This window comes from Podarcis tiliguerta, assembly GCF_965153285.1.
Source record: "Podarcis tiliguerta genome assembly, chromosome: 2".
NCBI lineage: Eukaryota > Metazoa > Chordata > Lepidosauria > Squamata > Lacertidae > Podarcis > Podarcis tiliguerta.
In genome coordinates this window covers 9,988,299-10,006,888 of record NC_139535.1, presented here as the reverse complement: position 1 = coordinate 10,006,888, position 18,590 = coordinate 9,988,299, and the positions used below count along the sequence as shown (strand labels likewise).

The following is an 18,590-nucleotide window of genomic DNA, read 5'->3' as shown; positions in this document are numbered from 1 at the left end:
CTAACACGACAGCCACGGCCCTTAGGCTAATTGCCACGCAATTGGATGAGACACGCAATGCGTTTCTCTCAGTCCGATTAGCGTTGGACTTTCTCCTGGCGCAACATGGCGGCTTTTGTGCAGCATTAAATCTCACAGGTGGGGCCTGTTGCTTTAACATCTCTAATCATGGTGAGGCCATTCGCAATTTGGCAGCAGGACTTGAAACAGTGGCCCATATTCCTACCCAAACCTGGGAGGGATGGGACATGTCATGGCTTGACTGGTTGCCAAAACTAGGATGGGTAAAAGGCCTGTTTTTGCTGCTGCTTGGCCCACTTTTCATTTTGCTAATTTTTTGCTTTTCTGTACCTTGCTTGCTGCAATGCTTGCATACAATGACACGCAATATGATTTCTCGCATGCTTCGCCCCCAGATTATAGCTCTGACCCAAGAATATCAGCCTGTGCCTTCCTGGGACGAGCCTTTTGAGAAAAAGGCTGTCCAAAATTGAGAGGTATGGAATGAAGGGGTACAGTTAGGGTTACCCCAGAAAGCCCTAAAAACTGTTTGCGAATTCCCCCCCCAGCCAGGCCTCGGCGTACGCATTTTAAAAACTGCAATTTCCTCTAAGACAAAAAGCACAAGCTAAGCAGTCCTCTTTGTAACAAAAACGCTGTAACAAACCTAGAGCTGAGAACAGAAAACCTTTCGGTTCCCAGATCTAAGCAACCTTGTCCTGGTACATTGATTTGCAACATACTTCCGGGAACAGAACCAGGGAACGAAAAAAGCAACATTCTATGTAAGAATCTGTGAAGGGGGACAGGGAAAAAGGGGTTTGGAAAAAAGGATAAAACCTGCTTGTAAAATGTTTTCGGTGCGGCCTGTCTTTTGTGAACTGAATCACACAGGTGCCTCTGCCCCTCCGGATGGCAGAATAAAACGCTCTTTCTCTGGATTAACCCCTTGGTGTCGTTTGGCTCCTTTTGTCTCTGCTCGGGTGCAACAATTATTCCTACCCATGGATTAAAAAGGCTACAACAATTATTCCTACCCATGGATTAAAAAGGCTACAAGATCTTGAACCATAAATGCAGCGCTAAAAACTGGCAACAGTGGAAACAAAATAGTTCTAAGAATTAAACAGCAATAATGATAGCCTATAAAAGCCTTGGAGAAAACTAAGATCTATCTGGTAGTGAAAAGGCCTTCTTTGGGGGAACATCCCATAACCAGGGTGGGGCTTGGGATCAGAGGGAAAGCTCAGTGGGAATTATATTGGGCAAACAGCCAAGCTGGTTCCTTCCAAAAGTCGCTGGACTACAACTCCCATCACCTCTGACTAGTTGGCCTTGCTGGATGGGGCTGATGGGAGCCCAACACCGTCCAGATGACATTGTGTTGGCTGCCTCTGATATACAGAATCCAACACTTATAGAAGATTAATGCAGCAACTGTAAATACATTTAATTGTCCAGAAGCCCCACTGAATCCAGCGAGATTCAATTTTGTTGTTCTGTATGGGACAATGACAATAAAGATTATTGTATTTTATTAATCTCTGAGAAACAGGGGACATGGTGAGGCTTGAAGTTGGTGCCACACAGACATTATTTGTGTTTTCTTCCGGTCTGAGGTCTACACAGCAAGGAGCTTTCCCTCCTGAGGTGGGTAAAGGGGTTAATTTCTAGTAATCCATGAATGTTTGCATTTTAACATCTGCTGGGGGTCTTGTGGGGAAAGGAAGGTGGCAAAATGAAACCAGATGATGGAGGCTGAGCCCTTTTGAGGAACTCATTATATATTGGGAGTGTTAAAAGTGTCTTTAAGAAATAATCTGCAGAGAGAATTCTGGGAAAGGGAAATAAAAAGCAGGAAAAGGCAACCATTTTTGTCTATTTCTGCTGATTGTAGAATAATCTTCTCACACGGCTCCTAAAAAGCTGCCCAAAGTGCAACTGAGGTAAATGTTGGGTTTTATCTCAGCCCTTCTTTTCTGGAGAGAAACTCCTGCTGGGCCAGAGAGGCATATTTAGTCTCCTCAGGAGATCCTGAGGTGGGTTTCATTTCCCCACAGGCGAAAGAAAGGCAGGAGGGTCTCTCCAGAGAACGAGGCTCCTGAGAACGTGTAGAGTTCGGCTCCTGAGTCAGCGTCAGAAAAAGACACACGTCCCCCTTCACAGTCCAGAGTCACCCGGATCCTCCTGGGCTTCTCCCTCAGGGACAGAGGAGTGTTATAAGGCGGGTTCCAGGCCCAGTACCCATTTTCCATCTTTTCCAGAGCCCAGAGCCCTCTCTCAGGACTGAAGGGAAAGCGGCCCTTTCTCCCTATAGACTTCCTGGCGACCCCCACAGCCCATTCTCCCTCACTTCCCACAGTGACCTCCCAGAAATGTCTGCCTGCTGTGAATTCCTCAAGTCCCAGCACACAATGCCAGTTGTTGAATCTCTCAGGATTATTGGGCACATCTTGCTTTCTGTTTGCCAATCTCACGCTTTTCCCATCCTTGGACAAGATGAGGCAGGAATGGGCTGTGTCTGGATCCAGAGTGACATTTGCTATTGGGGGAAGATGAAGAAAAGAGCGGCAAAATCAGCTGAGAGACAGAAACTGACATGTAATGAGGCAGGCTTATGTGTATTTTAACCTGGAACACGACGCCTGAAAAAACGGGGATTTGACAATACATATGAAGAACATAAATGCCATTTTAGGGTTAATAACTTACAGTGGTACCTCAGGTTAAGTACTTAATTCGTTCCGGAGGTCCATACTTAACCTGAAACTGTTCTTAACCTGAAGCACCACTTTAGCTAATGGGGCCTCCCGCTGCTGCCGCGCCACCGGAGCCCGATTTCTGTTCTCACCCTGAAGCAAAGTTCTTAACCTGAAGCACTATTTCTGGGTTAGTGGAGTCTGTAACCTGAAGCGTATGTAACCTGAAGCATATGTAACCCGAGGTACCACTGTATTAAGGGTTCCAAAGTCTTCAGAAAAGATTGTGCAACCCCAATGAAATGCCAGTCCCCATCCCTCCTGTGAATTTGGGTCACCATTGGAAATTTACCTTTCTGAAACTGTTGTCTCAATAACATAGCATCTGAGAAAGAAAAAAGATAACAAGTTTAAGCACTATGCTGCTCTACCTGAAATTAATTTTGTTAGAAAAATATCACTTAGTAACACAGCACCTGTTCTATCTTTATTTCAAGTAAAATATTAATCAGTAGAACAAATGATTAAGAACTTAGGAAAAAAACAGTTAAAGAAAACTGTAAAACTCAGCAATGGTAAACAAGACTTTTAAAAAGCAGAATAAAAATATTCAACATTAAATCGGAAGGATGCAACCTTAACATCTGCACCAAATAAAGTGGTGGGGAAAATAATTAAAGCCAGAATGGTTAAACAAAATGAGAAACTAAGCTTGCTGAAGGAGGATTCCAGAGCTCTCATGCAATGGGAATTGTAAACAGATGCACATTATTTTATTATTTATTTCTTAGATTTATATACTGCTCTTCATCATAAGATCTCAGGGTGGTACACAGAGTAAGATACAGGATAAAAACATGAAAATAAGTAAAACAAAACAGCAAAACAATACCCCCCCCACACTTTACTATAGTCTGATGTGGGCTTTCTTTATTTGTGGCAGTCGCCATTTTTAATGCTGCAGCATGCTGACTTACATGGGACATTCTGGGGGGAATTAATTGATGGCTGAACCACCAAGGGGGGGGGGGGGAGGTATGATGGTGCCACTCCCGTCTGCAGCAAGAGCAAAATACAGTAAGAGCCTAACATGTTGTGTGTTAGACTAATGTAATGCCCAGCATCAAATCCTTGCAGCCATTTGTCATTACCTTTGAATTCCTTCATGACTTCCTCCAGACGGAGATTCATATCACGGAACCTGGAGGCCTCCTCCTTCAGCTCTGGAGGAAAAGCCAGTGGATTCTCCGATCTCTCTGTTCTTTCACACCTGATGAGTAAAAATGTTAACCTTTCAAATCACTAATTCCTAGTAAAGGAAAAGGAAAAAAGTAAAAGGAGGAAGAAAATGGTAGAAAGAACAAGATGGATGCTTTAGTAACCTCTAATCTGAACCTGAGTGGTACATGAGGGTTTTCTGCAGTGACTGAACTGGCAAATCTTGAAGGGAACTACAAAGGCACTGGTTGCTGCAAGGAAAGTAACTTTCTCCTGTTGCTTGGAAGTATAGCAGCTTTATCTTAGCAACACTTGAGTAAGGTCAGACTATTTGTTTATTGAGGTTGCTGGTGTCCTGCCTTAGATAACCTCTGCTCTGGAACCAGATGCTCTCAGAGCGTGAAGCAGATCTTCTACAGTTGTACAATCAAATCAATATATCCAAGAAAGGATGGTGGAGAGGAATTGCAAGGGACAACAGAGAATAAATGGAGGGGCCAGGATCCTTACCCATATAGACCCTGATGAGCCTTGAAGGTACTAATACTGTTCAATACTGTTCTGTCTCACCCACAATAAACTTCAGCAAAATAGCTTTTAGGGAAGCTTTTAATGTTTGATGCATTCCTGTATTTTAATATTTTGTTGGAAGCCACCCAGATGGGCGGGGTATAAATATATTATTATTATTATTATTATTAGTAGTAGTAGTAGTAGTAGTAGTATATCATGTATGATCGGGGCAGGGGGGAGGCAGCAGTGTTTTGGTCTTCATCCTTTGAACGAGAATAGAGGTGCCACAAGTTCAAAAGGAAGGTCCCAATCTTTGTGGGTGAAATTACATGGAGTATGGAGTCCTAAAGTCTTTCCATCAGGAGCTTGGAGGGCCAGGCTTTAAGTACTGATGTTAATGGAAATGAGCTGGATCCACTCACCTCTGCAAGGTGCTTCCCACATCCTAGAGGGGAAAAGAGAATGGAATTCAATGCACAACACAGGCCACAGTAAGAAGCCCCTTCAGACCCTGAAATGGAGGGACTCTGGCTGTCTGGTGTCAGTTTGCCCATCACACACAAATATTCTTGGTAGGGAGGGCCTAGTCAGCCAATTTTGGAATCTTTCAGATTTTTTATTGTCCCCTCTTCAACTCTCCACATTTCCACATCAGTATGCAATTTTTTAAAAGTCCTTCTGAAAATTCACCAGCCTTTTAGTGTGGCTTTCTCCTAATATAGATATTTTTATATCCAATTTTGCCTGAAACACACATTTTGCAAAGCAATTTTCTGTAATATAATGATTTTTAAATGGTAGTTTCACTTTATGATCTTGTATGATTTTTTTGTAAACATTATTGGAGAACTGTTTGGAAATTTCAGAGAAGTGCAAATGTTGACAGATGGCTGTGATTCCATTTGCATATTGATTTATAAAATGCCCATTTGGTGGATTCACTTTTAAGTGCAAAATTAAGGAATTTTTCCACCATTGGTAATTTTGGGCCATAACTTCTTAAATTTCATCCAATTTGCTGCACACAAAAAATTGTGGTATCCCACCCCTTCCCAGTGCACTTGTCATTGTACACATAAGTTGAACTATTAGGTAGTTTTTCTAGGATATTTTCATACTCACTCCTAACACAGGCCCAAGTATAAGCCAGTAACCATTTATCATTTTCCTTCTCACACAACTGCACTTCAGATTTCAAGGCAGCCTCTTCCTGGAGTGGAGCCTTGGGCTATTCCTGCCACCATCTTACCTGCAGGAGTTCACTCGCTGGCTGCTGACGCTTCTCCTCCATCTCCTGGATGATCTCCTCAAGAGAGGAGAGTTTCCTGGAGAGTCTGGCCAGCTGCTCATCCCTTCTCCCTGCAATCTCTTTCTCCACCTCTTCGATCAGATTCAGCAGAAATTGGTGCAGTTCTCTGAACTTCTCCTCTGCCTTCTGCATCTCAGTTGCTGTACCTTTCTGCAAGAAGCAGATAGAAAGAGGAAACGAGGAGACCGGAGTCTGGAGTGTGGTCAGTCTTTACAACACCAGGAGGAGAGTTATGAAAATTGCACAGGAAATTTGGGTTTTCTCTGGATTGACATTGGTTCTGACTGAGAACTAAACAGTGGGTTTTCCCTGGGAAAGGAGCGGGGGAAAGGGAAACTGCTTTGACCCATGATTTCTAGGCTCAGAACAAGTGGAGGTGTGGACAAGCCCTTAGTGGCTAAGGAAGCCCTCTTCTTCATAATTTAAAGTAAACATGGCAGGGAGGCAGCAGGCATGAACACAGTGGCTCTGCCTTCTCTGTTGCCATTTCTCCTGCCTTCCGTACCTAGTGCTATTTTTCTAGAAAAAGAGGTGCCGGAACTCACCATGAATACCTCCCTTGTTTTAATTACTATTACCATTATTACTATTACAATGGCAATGGCGCCTGCCTGAGAGGTGCTGGAACTGAGATCTGGCAATACTTTGGCCACCTCATGAGAAGAGAAGACTCCATGGAAAAGACCCTGATGTTGGGAAAGATTAAGGGCACAAGGAGAAGGAGACGGCAGAGGACTAGATGGTTGGACAGTGTTCTCAAAGCTACCAGCATGAGTTTGACCAAACTGCGGGAGGCAGTGGAAGACAGGAGTGCCTGACGTGCTCTGGTCCATGGGGTCATGAAGAGTCGGACACGACTAAACAACAACAAGATGATCAGAAAGCCATGGACATAAGAGTGTCCTCACCTCACACTTCTATGAGTAGGAAATCAACAGAAACAGAGAAGCAGGGCAGAGCTGGCCTGCTCATCCCCAACAGTCCTCTGTTTACTTTAATACATTGAGTCAACTTGAATTTCCTATAGATATAAAATAGTGCACATTTAGAAAGATATTTCGTCAACAATCTGTATAGCAAATCAGAATGTTGCAACTATCTTATCTTCTGTGGATCTGAACTGCCACATGGGAAGAAGATTCAGTTCAGTTTGGATTCAAAGGCAAAATTGAGAGAAATTACTTTAAAATGGAAATGTATGAAACTGAGATGAACAGAAATAGACAGATTTCCCCATTCTATTCAGTCCTGACCTGATTCGTCAAGCACTTCTTCCCTTCCAGTGAACACTAGTGACACTTACAAGGAGGTCTTGGCTTTCCTTTTCCAGTTCTGCTTCATAGGCCAGAATTTTCTTTCTTTCTTTCCTAAGGTTCTCCAGGTAGCTATTGATCTTTTCCTAAAGAGAAAATAAAAGTTCAGATCGTGATTGAGACAGACATAGAAAGAGAGAATTTGGTTGGCTGTTATGCTCCCTTCTATTGCCTGATGCCTCACTACTCTTAAAGCTTTTTACCTGATAATTGCTAGTTTTTGAAATCTGCTCTATGAGTTTCTAGGCTTTTTAGCTCAAAATTTTGAAATCAAGGCTTTAATGAAGGAGGAGTGAATAACCTTTTGTGGACAGATTGTCCCATAGCAACATCCGAGCTTCACACATCAAAGTGTTTGTGGTGGAAATATAATAGTACTCATGGCTAGGACTGGGCAATTGTCAGGCGTCAGAGGATCCAACCTCCCATGGCAGGTTGCCAGGAATGGATAAGACAAGGAAAGTTCTTACCAATGCTTTTTATTCAATATTCACAGAGAGAGGCTTAGAAATGCAGTCTCTTGTAGCAAAGGTGTTGCTCTGAGTGAAACCCCACCCCTTCTGTCTCTCTCACTTCCTCATGAGTCATCACTACGGGTGTTGAAAAATGCCTTTTGCCTTTGAGATCTTAGCTCTTCTGTTTTCAATGCCTGCCGTATTCTGGGAGGGGGGCTCTGGAATGCTGTCTAAAGACAGTCTGTCAGCTGTCTTTCTGCTTCTTCTGCTTCTTCTTCTTCCTCCTCCTCCTCTTCCTCTTCCTCTTCCTCCTCCTCCTCTCCCATTATTTCCCAGCTTTTCTCCTCATCTGCCTCTGAGCTGTGACCTCCCTCAACCCCCTGCTGTAATTCTGAACTGTCTCCTTCTTCTCTGGAAGTAAGTAAGTAAGTAACTAGACTTTATTTGCGTAGCCGACAGGCCATAGCATCAAAGGACAAACACCAACAGGAATACATTACAGATATAGTTACCATAAAATCTTGTGACCTATTAAAACCCTAGGTAAATTAATAATCTCAGTACTTAAAACTTGGCAGAAGTAATAAAATAATAATAAAAAAACATAATGATAATAATCATAAAAACGTAGGCGAGGAATCCGGGTGACGACACTGATGTCATTCAGATAACAGCTCTCGGTCTCATTGCTCTCTCGATAAATTTGGTAACCTTCTCTGAAGAGTTTCATTTCATTATTAGTTATTTTACTTTTCATTATTATTAAATTGCATAGGAGCTTCTTTGTGCTAATATTTGTTTTTTAAAAAGAAATTTAGAAGCATTAAAAAAAAATTATCTGGAAGCTGAATCAGGATTTTGCTTTAATCATAATAGCACAGAGGAGGGGAGAGTCAGTTCTTAGTTCTCTTTTAAAAGTGTGTACCTCCACCCTTCCCTCTGGGGGGAGATCACCTGGGCCACCACCCTGCCACCTTACTGTGCAAGCCCCCACCCCACAACCAGACCATGTGTGTTTCTCCCACTACCTGCTGCCTTATTGTAGGGGGGGGGGGAATGGACCCCCCCCTGTAGTCAGATCAGACCCTGGTTGCTAGTTCTACCAGCTGAGCCCAGAAATGTGCAAATGTGATTCAAAACAACTTCACTGTGTTTTACGCCACAAATGTGTGCATAGCCTTTTGCCTACCTGTATGTTATGAATTTGGTTTGCACATTTTTTCACTTAAGAAATATAACCCTTTTTCTACCACCACTTTGCCTCATGAACCTTCATTGCAAGTATGTGGGAGAAATGTTTGCTGTCTGGCACAGAGCCCCCTCTCTTTTGCTTTCTTAAAACTCCATAACCTTTCCTTTGTTTTCTTAATGACTCATCACCCCAGGTTCTTAACACATCAGAATCCAGGAATTTAGGGGAATCTGGCACCCATAAACTCATAACAATATTGATTGATTGATTGAACAGGATCTGGGGGCTGCACCTTTTCATTGAGTTTTCCTTTAATTTTACTGTTCTTTTGGTGGACCCACATAAAATGTAGACTCTGGATGACTATACTCTATTGGGGTGCGGCGATGAACAGGTTTGATCCCAAATGTGTCACTGGTGCCCGACCCATTGGAACTTTGTAAATTCCAGTGCTAGTTAGTAAAAAATGTAATCCTTTCATTTTTGTTTTGGCTTCATGGCTGCTCTTATCTTATCACATTGACAAGGTCTCCATGAGCAATGTGAACAAAAGTCCAAGGAGCTTCTATTGACATGTCATAGTGTAATCCACTTTGATCCATCATGGCTGCTCTACTGTGCACATAAAAACTATCCAAACTTCTGGGTGTGGTCTGTATGAGGCCAAGATTAACAATACGGAGGGCAGAAGCGTATTGTCTCTCCCTCTTGCAGTGACATGTTTAACGCAGCATGATAGATGCAGGGTAAATACAGGATATCTTGCCAAAGCAGCAGTGGAGGCGTCTGTACACAGCCTAAGCCCAAAGTAGACATGAGGTTGTTTACGTGGAATTAATGTGTATAGTATTTTTTATTATTTACACAGCAGCCTTGCTCATCAGCCAGGGAAAATAGCCCATCCAGGAGAAGGAAAACTCTGATCCTAAACCTCCACTGCTTTGTGGCTATACTCATTTGTGAGAAAGGCTTTGGGGGTACATCCCAAGGAAAAATCTGTACCCGCCACCTTGCGGGATGTATTCGGGAAAAGAAAAGGCTAAGGAGTAAACCCTAAATAAAATCCGGAGTCCCTTAAGGCGATTGGATGGCGCCTTTTATGCCTCCTTCCGGCAATTCCTGCAGCCCAGCTGGTGCCAAAACTGGTGCCACTGCTTCCCTTTGGACCACATCTGTGAGGCCGAGAGGTGAGGTCTTGTCATCTGGGCAGCCCAGGACCTCCACACAAAAACGACCCACGCTTGTGTTCTGGAGAGGTCACTTCAGTGCTGCTAACACAGCAAAAACAACAGGCAGCTGTTATGAGTTACAGCTTTCTGCAGCCACAGGAGGCACTCTCTGGCAGTACAGTGGTGCCCCGCAAGACGAATGCCTCGCAAGACGGAAAACCCGCTAGACGAAAGGGTTTTCCGTTTTGGAGGTGCTTCGCAAAACGAATTTGCTATGGGCTTGCTTCGCAAGACGAAAATGTCTTGCGAGTTCCTGCGGGGTTCCCCCCCCCTTTTTGCCAACCCGCTAAGCCGCTTAACAGCTGATCACTAAGCCGCTTAACAGCTGATCGCTAAGCCGCTTAACAGCTGGTCGCTAAGCTGCTTATCAGCTGATCCACTAAGCCCGCTAAGCCGCTAATAGCCTTTTAGCAGCTAATCCGCTAATCCCTTAAGCATTTAATAGCCGCTAATAGCCGCTAAGCCGCTAATAGCGCTAAGACGAAAAAAACCGCAAGACGACGAGACTCACGGAACGGATTCTTTTCGTCTTGCGAGGCCCCACTGTATGACTGTTATGTACTGAGTTGAATAGGATCCAAACTGCAGCAGTCTGATTGGTCCTAGAACAATAGGATCCAAAAGGCAGCAGTCTGATTGGTCCTAGAACAATGCAGCAGTATGATTGGTTGGCAGGAACTACCCAATCATGCTCCAGATAGAAGTGAATCCACAACCTGATTGGCTTACAGTAGAATTCCGGAATTAGCCAATCATGTGCAGCCCATTGTGTAAATAATGTATATAAAGCAGATACTTTGAGGGGACATTCATTCATTCCTCCTCACCACTATGAGCTGAATAAAGAGCATGAAATCACTTTGCGACTCTGAGTATATTTCAATGACTTTGTCCCGGAGGCCAACAATTACAGCAGCCTTGAGGGGTGGGGAGAAGGTCCCCAAGGGTTACCGTTAACCCATTATTTCCGTGTCACGCTCCCAATGGGTTTGGGCTAATATCACGTGTGCACAGCTTCCCAAACCAATGGTGGAAGCACACTGGGTGCTGAGTAAACGAGTCTGTACACAGCCCAAACAAGACAGGAAAGAAGAAGAAGTCCCAGCAAAAAAGGAATGGATACAAAAACTTATTGAACATGCAGAAATGGCATAACTTACTGGAAAAATAAGAAATCAAGATAACAAACTTTTTATAACAGAATGGAAATGGTTTATTGAATATTCACAAATAAACTGTAAACAAATAAGAGCATTGGCATGATTATTGTAATAACCTGCAGCTTTATAAGAGTATATATTTAAAGTAGATGAATGAATGAATGAGCAAATTAAGTTAATTTGGATATGCAGGAAATATTTAAAAATAAATTTAAAGAAACGCAGAAAAAAGGGGGAAGTCAAGTTTTGAAATGTTAAAATGATTGTAAAATTGTTGAAATGTATAAAATTGAAAATCATAAACAAAAACTAGACAGGAGATTGTGTAAGTGAAATTCACATTTTTATTATGTACCATGGGTCCCCAAGTTTTAATAATTTATTTCCCTGTCATGGTCCCAACAGTTACTGAACCTGCTGCTTGCATTTCAAGGGAAGCCCCTTTGGCATTCTGGCAGAGAGAGAAAGAATTAGACTCATGCCACCCACCTCCAAAAAAAACCTCAGGCTTCTCCTTGGCTATTTAATCAACAAGCATTTAAATTGCATTCTGGCAATTAATGCCATGCCTACTTTGAACCTAAGAATTACAGAAAACCTCCCAAGAAGAATTAAGAAGACTTCCCTACTCCCCATCAAGAGCCAGAGTGATTTCCTACCTTGTAGTCCTCAGAAGCCTCATCCACAGGAATCACCTCATGACCTCTGTGCTTCCTGGATTTGTCACACACCAGACAGACTACAGTTTCATCCTCTATACAGAAGAGTTTTAGGGACTCCTGGTGCTTCTCACAATATCTCCCCATTCCTCCTCCCTTCCTGCTTTGGAGACGGATTTTCTTGTTTACGGGACCCCTAGAAGCAGCCATGGCTCCCTCACACCAAAGACACAGTCAATTTCACTTTCTTTGTTTATATACCCTGGGTGTTTCTCATCCTGTAAATGGATAAGGATCTCAGTGCTGAAATGCATATATTTTATGCTGACACGCCTTTCTTGTTTGCCTCAACGCTGCCCTGAGAAATCAATGTGCAAATACTGTTATAAACAAATAAAATGTTGACATTGTGGAGGAACAACCCTTCTTGAAGAAAAGCTTCCTCCCTGGAGTAAGAGCTATGTACCAAGAGCTTCCCTGTTCTCCTGATCTGGGCACAGGGTTATCACCTTTGTTCTGGCAAAATACAGGACAGGATGGAGGGTGGGATTGGGGACTGAAATTGTTTTTTGCCCGGTTCTGAAATGAGTTCAAAGCAATCAATTACAATGACATACATGGTTTACAAGACTTTCTTCAATTAAAAAAATAACAAAAGCACTATAATTTACAAGTGTAAGAAAAATATTGCACATCACATTATAGCTTGGCTTTGTAATGTGATAACATAGTAATTATGATAACATGGTGTCTATCCCAATCAGATGGTAACTATTGGTAACTGCAAACATTCCAACAATACTTAAAGGAAATAATAATATCACATCATAGCTTGGCTTTGTAATGCCAAACATTATGATAACATGGTGTCTATCCCAATCAGATGGTAACTATTGGTAACTGCAAACATTCCAACAATACTGAAAGGAAATAATAATAATAATAATAATAATAATAATAATAATAATAATAATAATAATAATAATAATAGAAATCTTTGTTGCTGTTGAAAGTTGAGCCAACAATATTTCTCTCTCTCTACTCAACGTTCTCACAAGTACTTTTTGTCACTCCTTGTGGCTTGTCCTTCAAAATAATTGAGTGGAAGTCAGCAGGTGACAGTCGAGTGAAATTAGGAGCTCACTTTTTATCAGTTTCACAGAGCACTGGTTCCAGACATTGGTCCATTTGCTTTCCATTGTGGAGAAGATGCTCTCCACATACCCTGCTGAGGCTGGAAAGCTCACAGTGTAGGAGATGACTGTCCACTTATTTGGTAGATCAGATGCTGTAAATTCAGCCACCCACCTTGCAGCTTCCATTGATCATCCTTCTGAAGATGCTTCAAAAGGCTGTTGGCTGTACAGTAGTGTCCTCATCATACAGCTCATCCATGTTCAGTCTGCTTGTGAAACTGAGCTTTTTGCAGACCTTCTTGAGGTCACTGAAGGTGATATTGCCATCTTGGAGGGAGAGCGGCTGAAGACAGTAAAAACATTTGTCTTCTGAAAAAAAATAGATCACGTGCAAAGACATCTACCAAACATTTCAGATTCTTATCAAAGACAAATTACGAATGGCCCTATAACTCAGGGGTCAGCAAGGTTTACCGGCCATGGGCCGGATCACTCCCACAGAGATTGTCTGTGGGCTGCACTGCTGCAGCGTGATGCCAGAAATTACGTCTGCGCATGTCTGCTGTGCTGGAAATCGTTTCTGCGCATGCCCAGACTCCAAAAATTGTGCCTTCGCAGAAGCGATTTTCGGCGTCTGGACATGCGCAGACATGATTTCCGGTATCTGTGCGTGCACAGACGCGGTTTTTGGGGCCGCTTGGCAAGTCCCCGCGCCACACTGCGCTGGTGTAGTGCAGCGAGTGGGGGACTCACCAAGCGGGCGGTTCGGTTCAGGGTCAGCTTGGGGGCCGGTAAAACAGTCCTCGTGGGCCACATCTGGCCCATGGGCCGCACGTTGCCGACCCCTGCTATAACTATTTGAGAGGTACCGTATTTTTCGTCCCATAGGACGCTCCGTCCCATAGGACGCACCTACTTTTTGGGCGGGGGAAATAAAGGGAAAAAAATTTCCTTTATTTCCCCCCCAAAACCAGGTCGGGGAACAGTGGGATGGCGGCGCTGCACCTCCCCGCTGTCCCCCGAGCTTGTGCGGCTGTCCGATGTCTGCCCGGCGCGAGGGGCGCTCTGCTTCAGGGCGCCCCGTGCTCCGCGCTGCAGGCTGCCACCCGCAAGCCTTGCGCTCCCGGGGGGAGTTCCCCCCGGTGCACAAGGCTGGCCGACACCTGCACGAAGAACGGGGCGTCCTCCGAAGGGCGCCCTGTGCTCCGCGCTGCAGGCTGCTGCCCGCAAGCCTTGTGCACCCGGGGGGAGTTCCCCCGGGCGCGCAAGGCTTGCCGACACCTGCGCGAAGCACGGGACATCCTCCGGAGGGCGCCCCGTGCTCCGCACTGCAGGCTGCCGCCCGCAAGCCTTGCGCGCCCGGGGGAACTCCCCCCAGGTGCGCAAGGCTTTGCGGATAGCTTCCTGGAGCCTGGAGAGCGAGAGGGGTCGGTGCGCACCGACGCCTCTCGCTCTCCAGGCTTCAGCAAAAGCCTGCATTCGCCCCATAGGGCGCACACACATTTCCCCTTCATTTCTGGAGGGGGAAAAGTGCGTCCTATAGGGCAAAAAATACGGTATGTGAAGTTATCAAAAAATATAAGAAAGGAAAAGTATTGTAGCCAATTGGGTAATAAGCTGTTTATTCATCCTGTAAATAGAGTAGCTATTTCAGTTTCATCTGCTGAAAAAAACCACCTGGCATTTATAGGAATCATTAATGCTGTTTGTAGAACATCCGTGTGATTAAAGTCCCTTCCAAGCAGGACCTAGCAGTAAATCTAAAGTTTTTATCTCTCAACCCTTGTAACGCCAGAGACAGATTGTTATGCAAGCCTAACAGTTGTGATTATTGACACCTATTGCAGAGAGTTGTTCAGAAGAAGCAACGAAGAACAAGATAAGTTGCCAGTCCATTAATTCCTCTGACCACGAGAGGATTTTAATCTAGGAGTCCTTGTCTTATTCCTACCACCAACACCATTTGCCCCCTTTTTGGATGCTATATGTGAAGAGGAAAATAGGAGTTGCTACCATTCCCTCCAACATCCCTCAGATGAAAATGTCCCTATTTACATGGTCACAGCAGATAGGGATTAATCCAGGGCCAGCCAACATGGTGCCCTCCAAGTGTTACTAGAGTGCAACTCCTATCAGCTCAAGATATCATGACCAGTGGTCATAAATGATTAGAATTGTAGCCCTATAGCTTTTATGGAGACACCATAGGTGTGCAAAGAGATTAGCTCATGTGGCTTTTCTGATAATGCCCTGAACTTGTTTTGCCCCCCCCCCCCCAATAATGGGGACCTTTGCCTTATTCCTCTTCAGGTAATACAGATGGATGGGCAGACATTTGTTTTAAGAAAAACTCTGACTCTGCTGGTCAGCTGGGGAAAAAATGCATCCAATTTGGTCTTGGTATAATGAAAGCGAGTGGCTACATAGGAAGTGATGTGCAGATTTCCCTCCTTCACTGTGAAATTGTGATTGTAGGAATGATTCCTGCAGCAGGGAAATAAGAGAGGTGCTTCTTGGGATGCTGGACGGGCAGAGATGTGGAGGGTTCAACATCACAGGAACAAGATTCCTCCGTTATCCTGATGATTTCATTCTGTCTGTCTCTAGCAGGAGACTGTGACTTGTGTCAAGTCTTACAAAGTCACATCCAACTGAAAGAACCGCAAACAAAGTGCTGAAAGGTTTTTGCTGCTGTTATGGATATCAGTCTTTTGTATCTTTATTTTCAGGTCTTATTATGATCTATGTGAAAACTGTTCAAATTCGATTATGCTTTTTGATGTGTCTTATCTATTGTTTTGAAGACAGGAGTACTTGGCATGCTCTGGTCCATGGGGTCACGAAGAGTTGGACACGACTAAATGACTAAACAACAACAACAAATCTATTGTTTATGATTACTGTTTTTGTGTTTGTAATTATGTAAAAAACAGTAATCATTTTTGTGTTTGTAATTATGTAAAAGGGACGCGGGTGGCGCTGTGGGTAAAACCTCAGCGCCTAGGACTTGCCGATCGCATGGTCGGCGGTTCGAATCCCCGCGGCGGGGTGAGCTCCCTTCGTTCGGTCTCAACTCCTGCCCACCTAGCAGTTCGAAAGCACCCTTAAGTGCAAGTAGATAAATAGGTACCTCTGTATAGTGGGAAGGTAAACGGCGTTTCCGTGTGCTGCTCTGGTGCCAGTTCGCCGGAGCAGCTTCGTCATGCTGGCCACGTGACCCGGAAGTGTCTGCGGACAGCGCTGGCTCCCGGCCTCTAGAGTGAGATGAGCGCACAACCCTAGAGTCTGTCAAGACTGGCCCGTATGGGCAGGGGTACCTTTACCTTTAATTATGTAAATGTTTTCATGCTGTAAGCTACCTTGAGCACGGTTTCAGCTATGGAAAGGTGGCATACAAATAAAGATGAGGATGAGCCGATCTACAAATGCTCCCATTGTGAGAAATGGTTCTGTCATCTGATTGAGCTTGGGAGAGAAGCGAGACAGTTCTCAGCTAGGAGAGACCCAGTGAGAGCAACACCTGAGAGTAGGGCCAGCTTCTCCTTGTGCAAGGATGGCAAACGTGGTGGAAGAAGGGGACAGAACCTACCCAATGCTCAGGCTGCAGGAAAACCTCCAGCCACAGAACCCCCATTTAGCATTAAAAGTACAGTCGTACCTTGCTTCTCGAATGCCTTGGTACTCATAGGTTTTGGCTCCTGAACACCGAAACCCTCAAAGTGTTCTGGTTTTCGAACGTTCTTTGGAAGCCAAACGTCTGGTGCAGCTTCCGATTGAGTGCAGGAAGCTCCTGCAGCGATTCAGAAGCCGTGCCTTGGTTTTCGAACGGTTCCAGGAGTCGAACGGACTCCCAGAACAGATTACGTTCAACAACCAAGGTACCACTGCATATGAACACTGACTGTCGGGGAGCTGGTGCCCATCACTGCTCTTCCCTTCTTGCTCCATCAGGAAATCCATGCAGACTGCACTGGGGCTGGTCCGTTAGGGAGACTGGTGCTCTGCCCCACTAATCTCAGCCCTGCTTAGAGAAGTTTTTAATGTTTGGTGTTTTATCGTGTTTTTACTATTCTGTTGGGAGCCGCCCAGAGTGCTGGGGAAACCCAGCCAGATGGACAGGGTATAAATAATAAAGTTGAGTGGCCCAGCCTTTTCTTTGCCACAACTTGGTGGAAATGACATTGGTTAGGGTAGCTGGATTTAAATGGGGAACTCCTTAAGAGGCCTTGATTTGACTTGTCCCCCCACGCATCAGAGATGCACCCACTTTGAAGCTGGTCTCTGTGGCTTCAGAGGATGACTGAAATGAGCCTTGGAGAAATCCAACATCCCATGTAAGGTCTTGGTCTTCTATTTGCTTCCAAAGATCTGAATTTCTATTTCTCTCTCTAGATTAGTAAAGGTAAAGGTAAAGGGACCCCTGACCATTAGGTCCAGTCGTGGCCAACTCTGGGGTTGCGGCGCTCATCATGCTTTATTGGCTGAGGGAGCTGGCGTACAGCTTCCGGATCATGTGACCAGCATGACTAAGCCGCTTCTAGTGAACCAGAGCAGCACATGGAAGCGCCGTTTACCTTCCCGCCGGAGCGGTACCTATTTATCTACTTGCACTTTGACGTGCTTTTGAACTGCTATGTTGGCAGGAGCAGGGACCGAGCAACAGGAGCTCACCCCGTCGCGGAGATTTGAATCACCGACCTACTGATTAGCAAGTCCTAGGCTCTGTGGTTTAACCCACAGCGCCACCCGGGTCCCACCTCTCTAGATTATATACATTCAATTTATACAAATTATTTATTGCGTGTTTTACAAGCTTGTTTTTAAAACATTTATTGCATAGTCAAATGGCGCTGTTGAGAGGTAATGGGTGTGTTTATCGATAGGAAAAACAGTGACTCCCTGGAGATTGGAACCACAACAGCTGCCCACCCTGTGACTGGGTAAGCAGCCATTAGATAGCAGGAAGGACGCAGGTGTACCAAACTTTAATTCGTGCAATGATATGCAAAACATGTTTTGAATCTGCTATGGTGCCCTATAGCCTTAGTTCACATTCACCTAAGGTGAGATGACCCAATGCTCACCCCTCTACCCCAACACAAAATGCAACGCCCCTAACATTTATATATAACTTTTTCTGTGTGTGTATTTTGGATGAATATCGGTCATGATGTTGTTGGGGTGGTCAAACACAATCCCAGGTTTTTTTGCATTTATTTTGTGTCTATTTTGCTATTTGTGTCTGCAGACTTCTGCAATGGCTTCGTTGGTTATCAGTCCATAGAATCCTAGAATATAAGAGTTGGAAGGGATCCAAGGCTCATCTAGTCCAGCTAAAGCATCCATGTCCTGATTCTTTCTGCTGAAGTTGCAGAGCTCTCCATGCCATAAATATTTGTTCCATTATAGGATATGGGAGCCCCCCCCCCCATGGCAACAATGCATTATTATTGGGGAAGCCTTGCAGAATAACCCCCAAAGCAGAAGGGTCCCTTATGAATCTGCTACTAATGCAGTATTAGGGACATGGGTGGCGCTGTGGTGTAAACCACTGAGCCTCTTGGGCTCCGGCGGGAAGGTAAATGGTGTTTCTGTGTGCTGCTGTGGTTTCGCCAGAAGTGGCTTAGTCATGCTGGTCGCATGACCTGGAAAAACTGTCTGTGGACAAACGTCGGCTCCCTCGGCCAGCAAAACCAGATGAGCACCG

General features: G+C 44.5%; 1 protein-coding gene across 1 annotated transcript; it reads right to left on the bottom strand.

Moving 5' to 3' along the window:
- Positions 1-2,014: 2,014 nt before the first annotated feature.
- Positions 2,015-12,473, bottom strand: LOC310670681 (zinc finger protein RFP-like). The gene is made up of 7 exons (XM_083426342.1): positions 11,748-12,473; positions 7,043-7,138; positions 5,680-5,889; positions 4,853-4,875; positions 3,851-3,969; positions 3,052-3,084; positions 2,015-2,542 (listed from the first exon to the last, which is right to left on the bottom strand). Exons 1-7 carry the CDS (start codon positions 11,955-11,957, stop codon positions 2,025-2,027), a joined length of 1,209 nt encoding a protein of 402 aa, XP_083282468.1. The 5' UTR covers positions 11,958-12,473; the 3' UTR covers positions 2,015-2,024.
- Between the last annotated feature and the right edge of the window lie 6,117 nt (positions 12,474-18,590).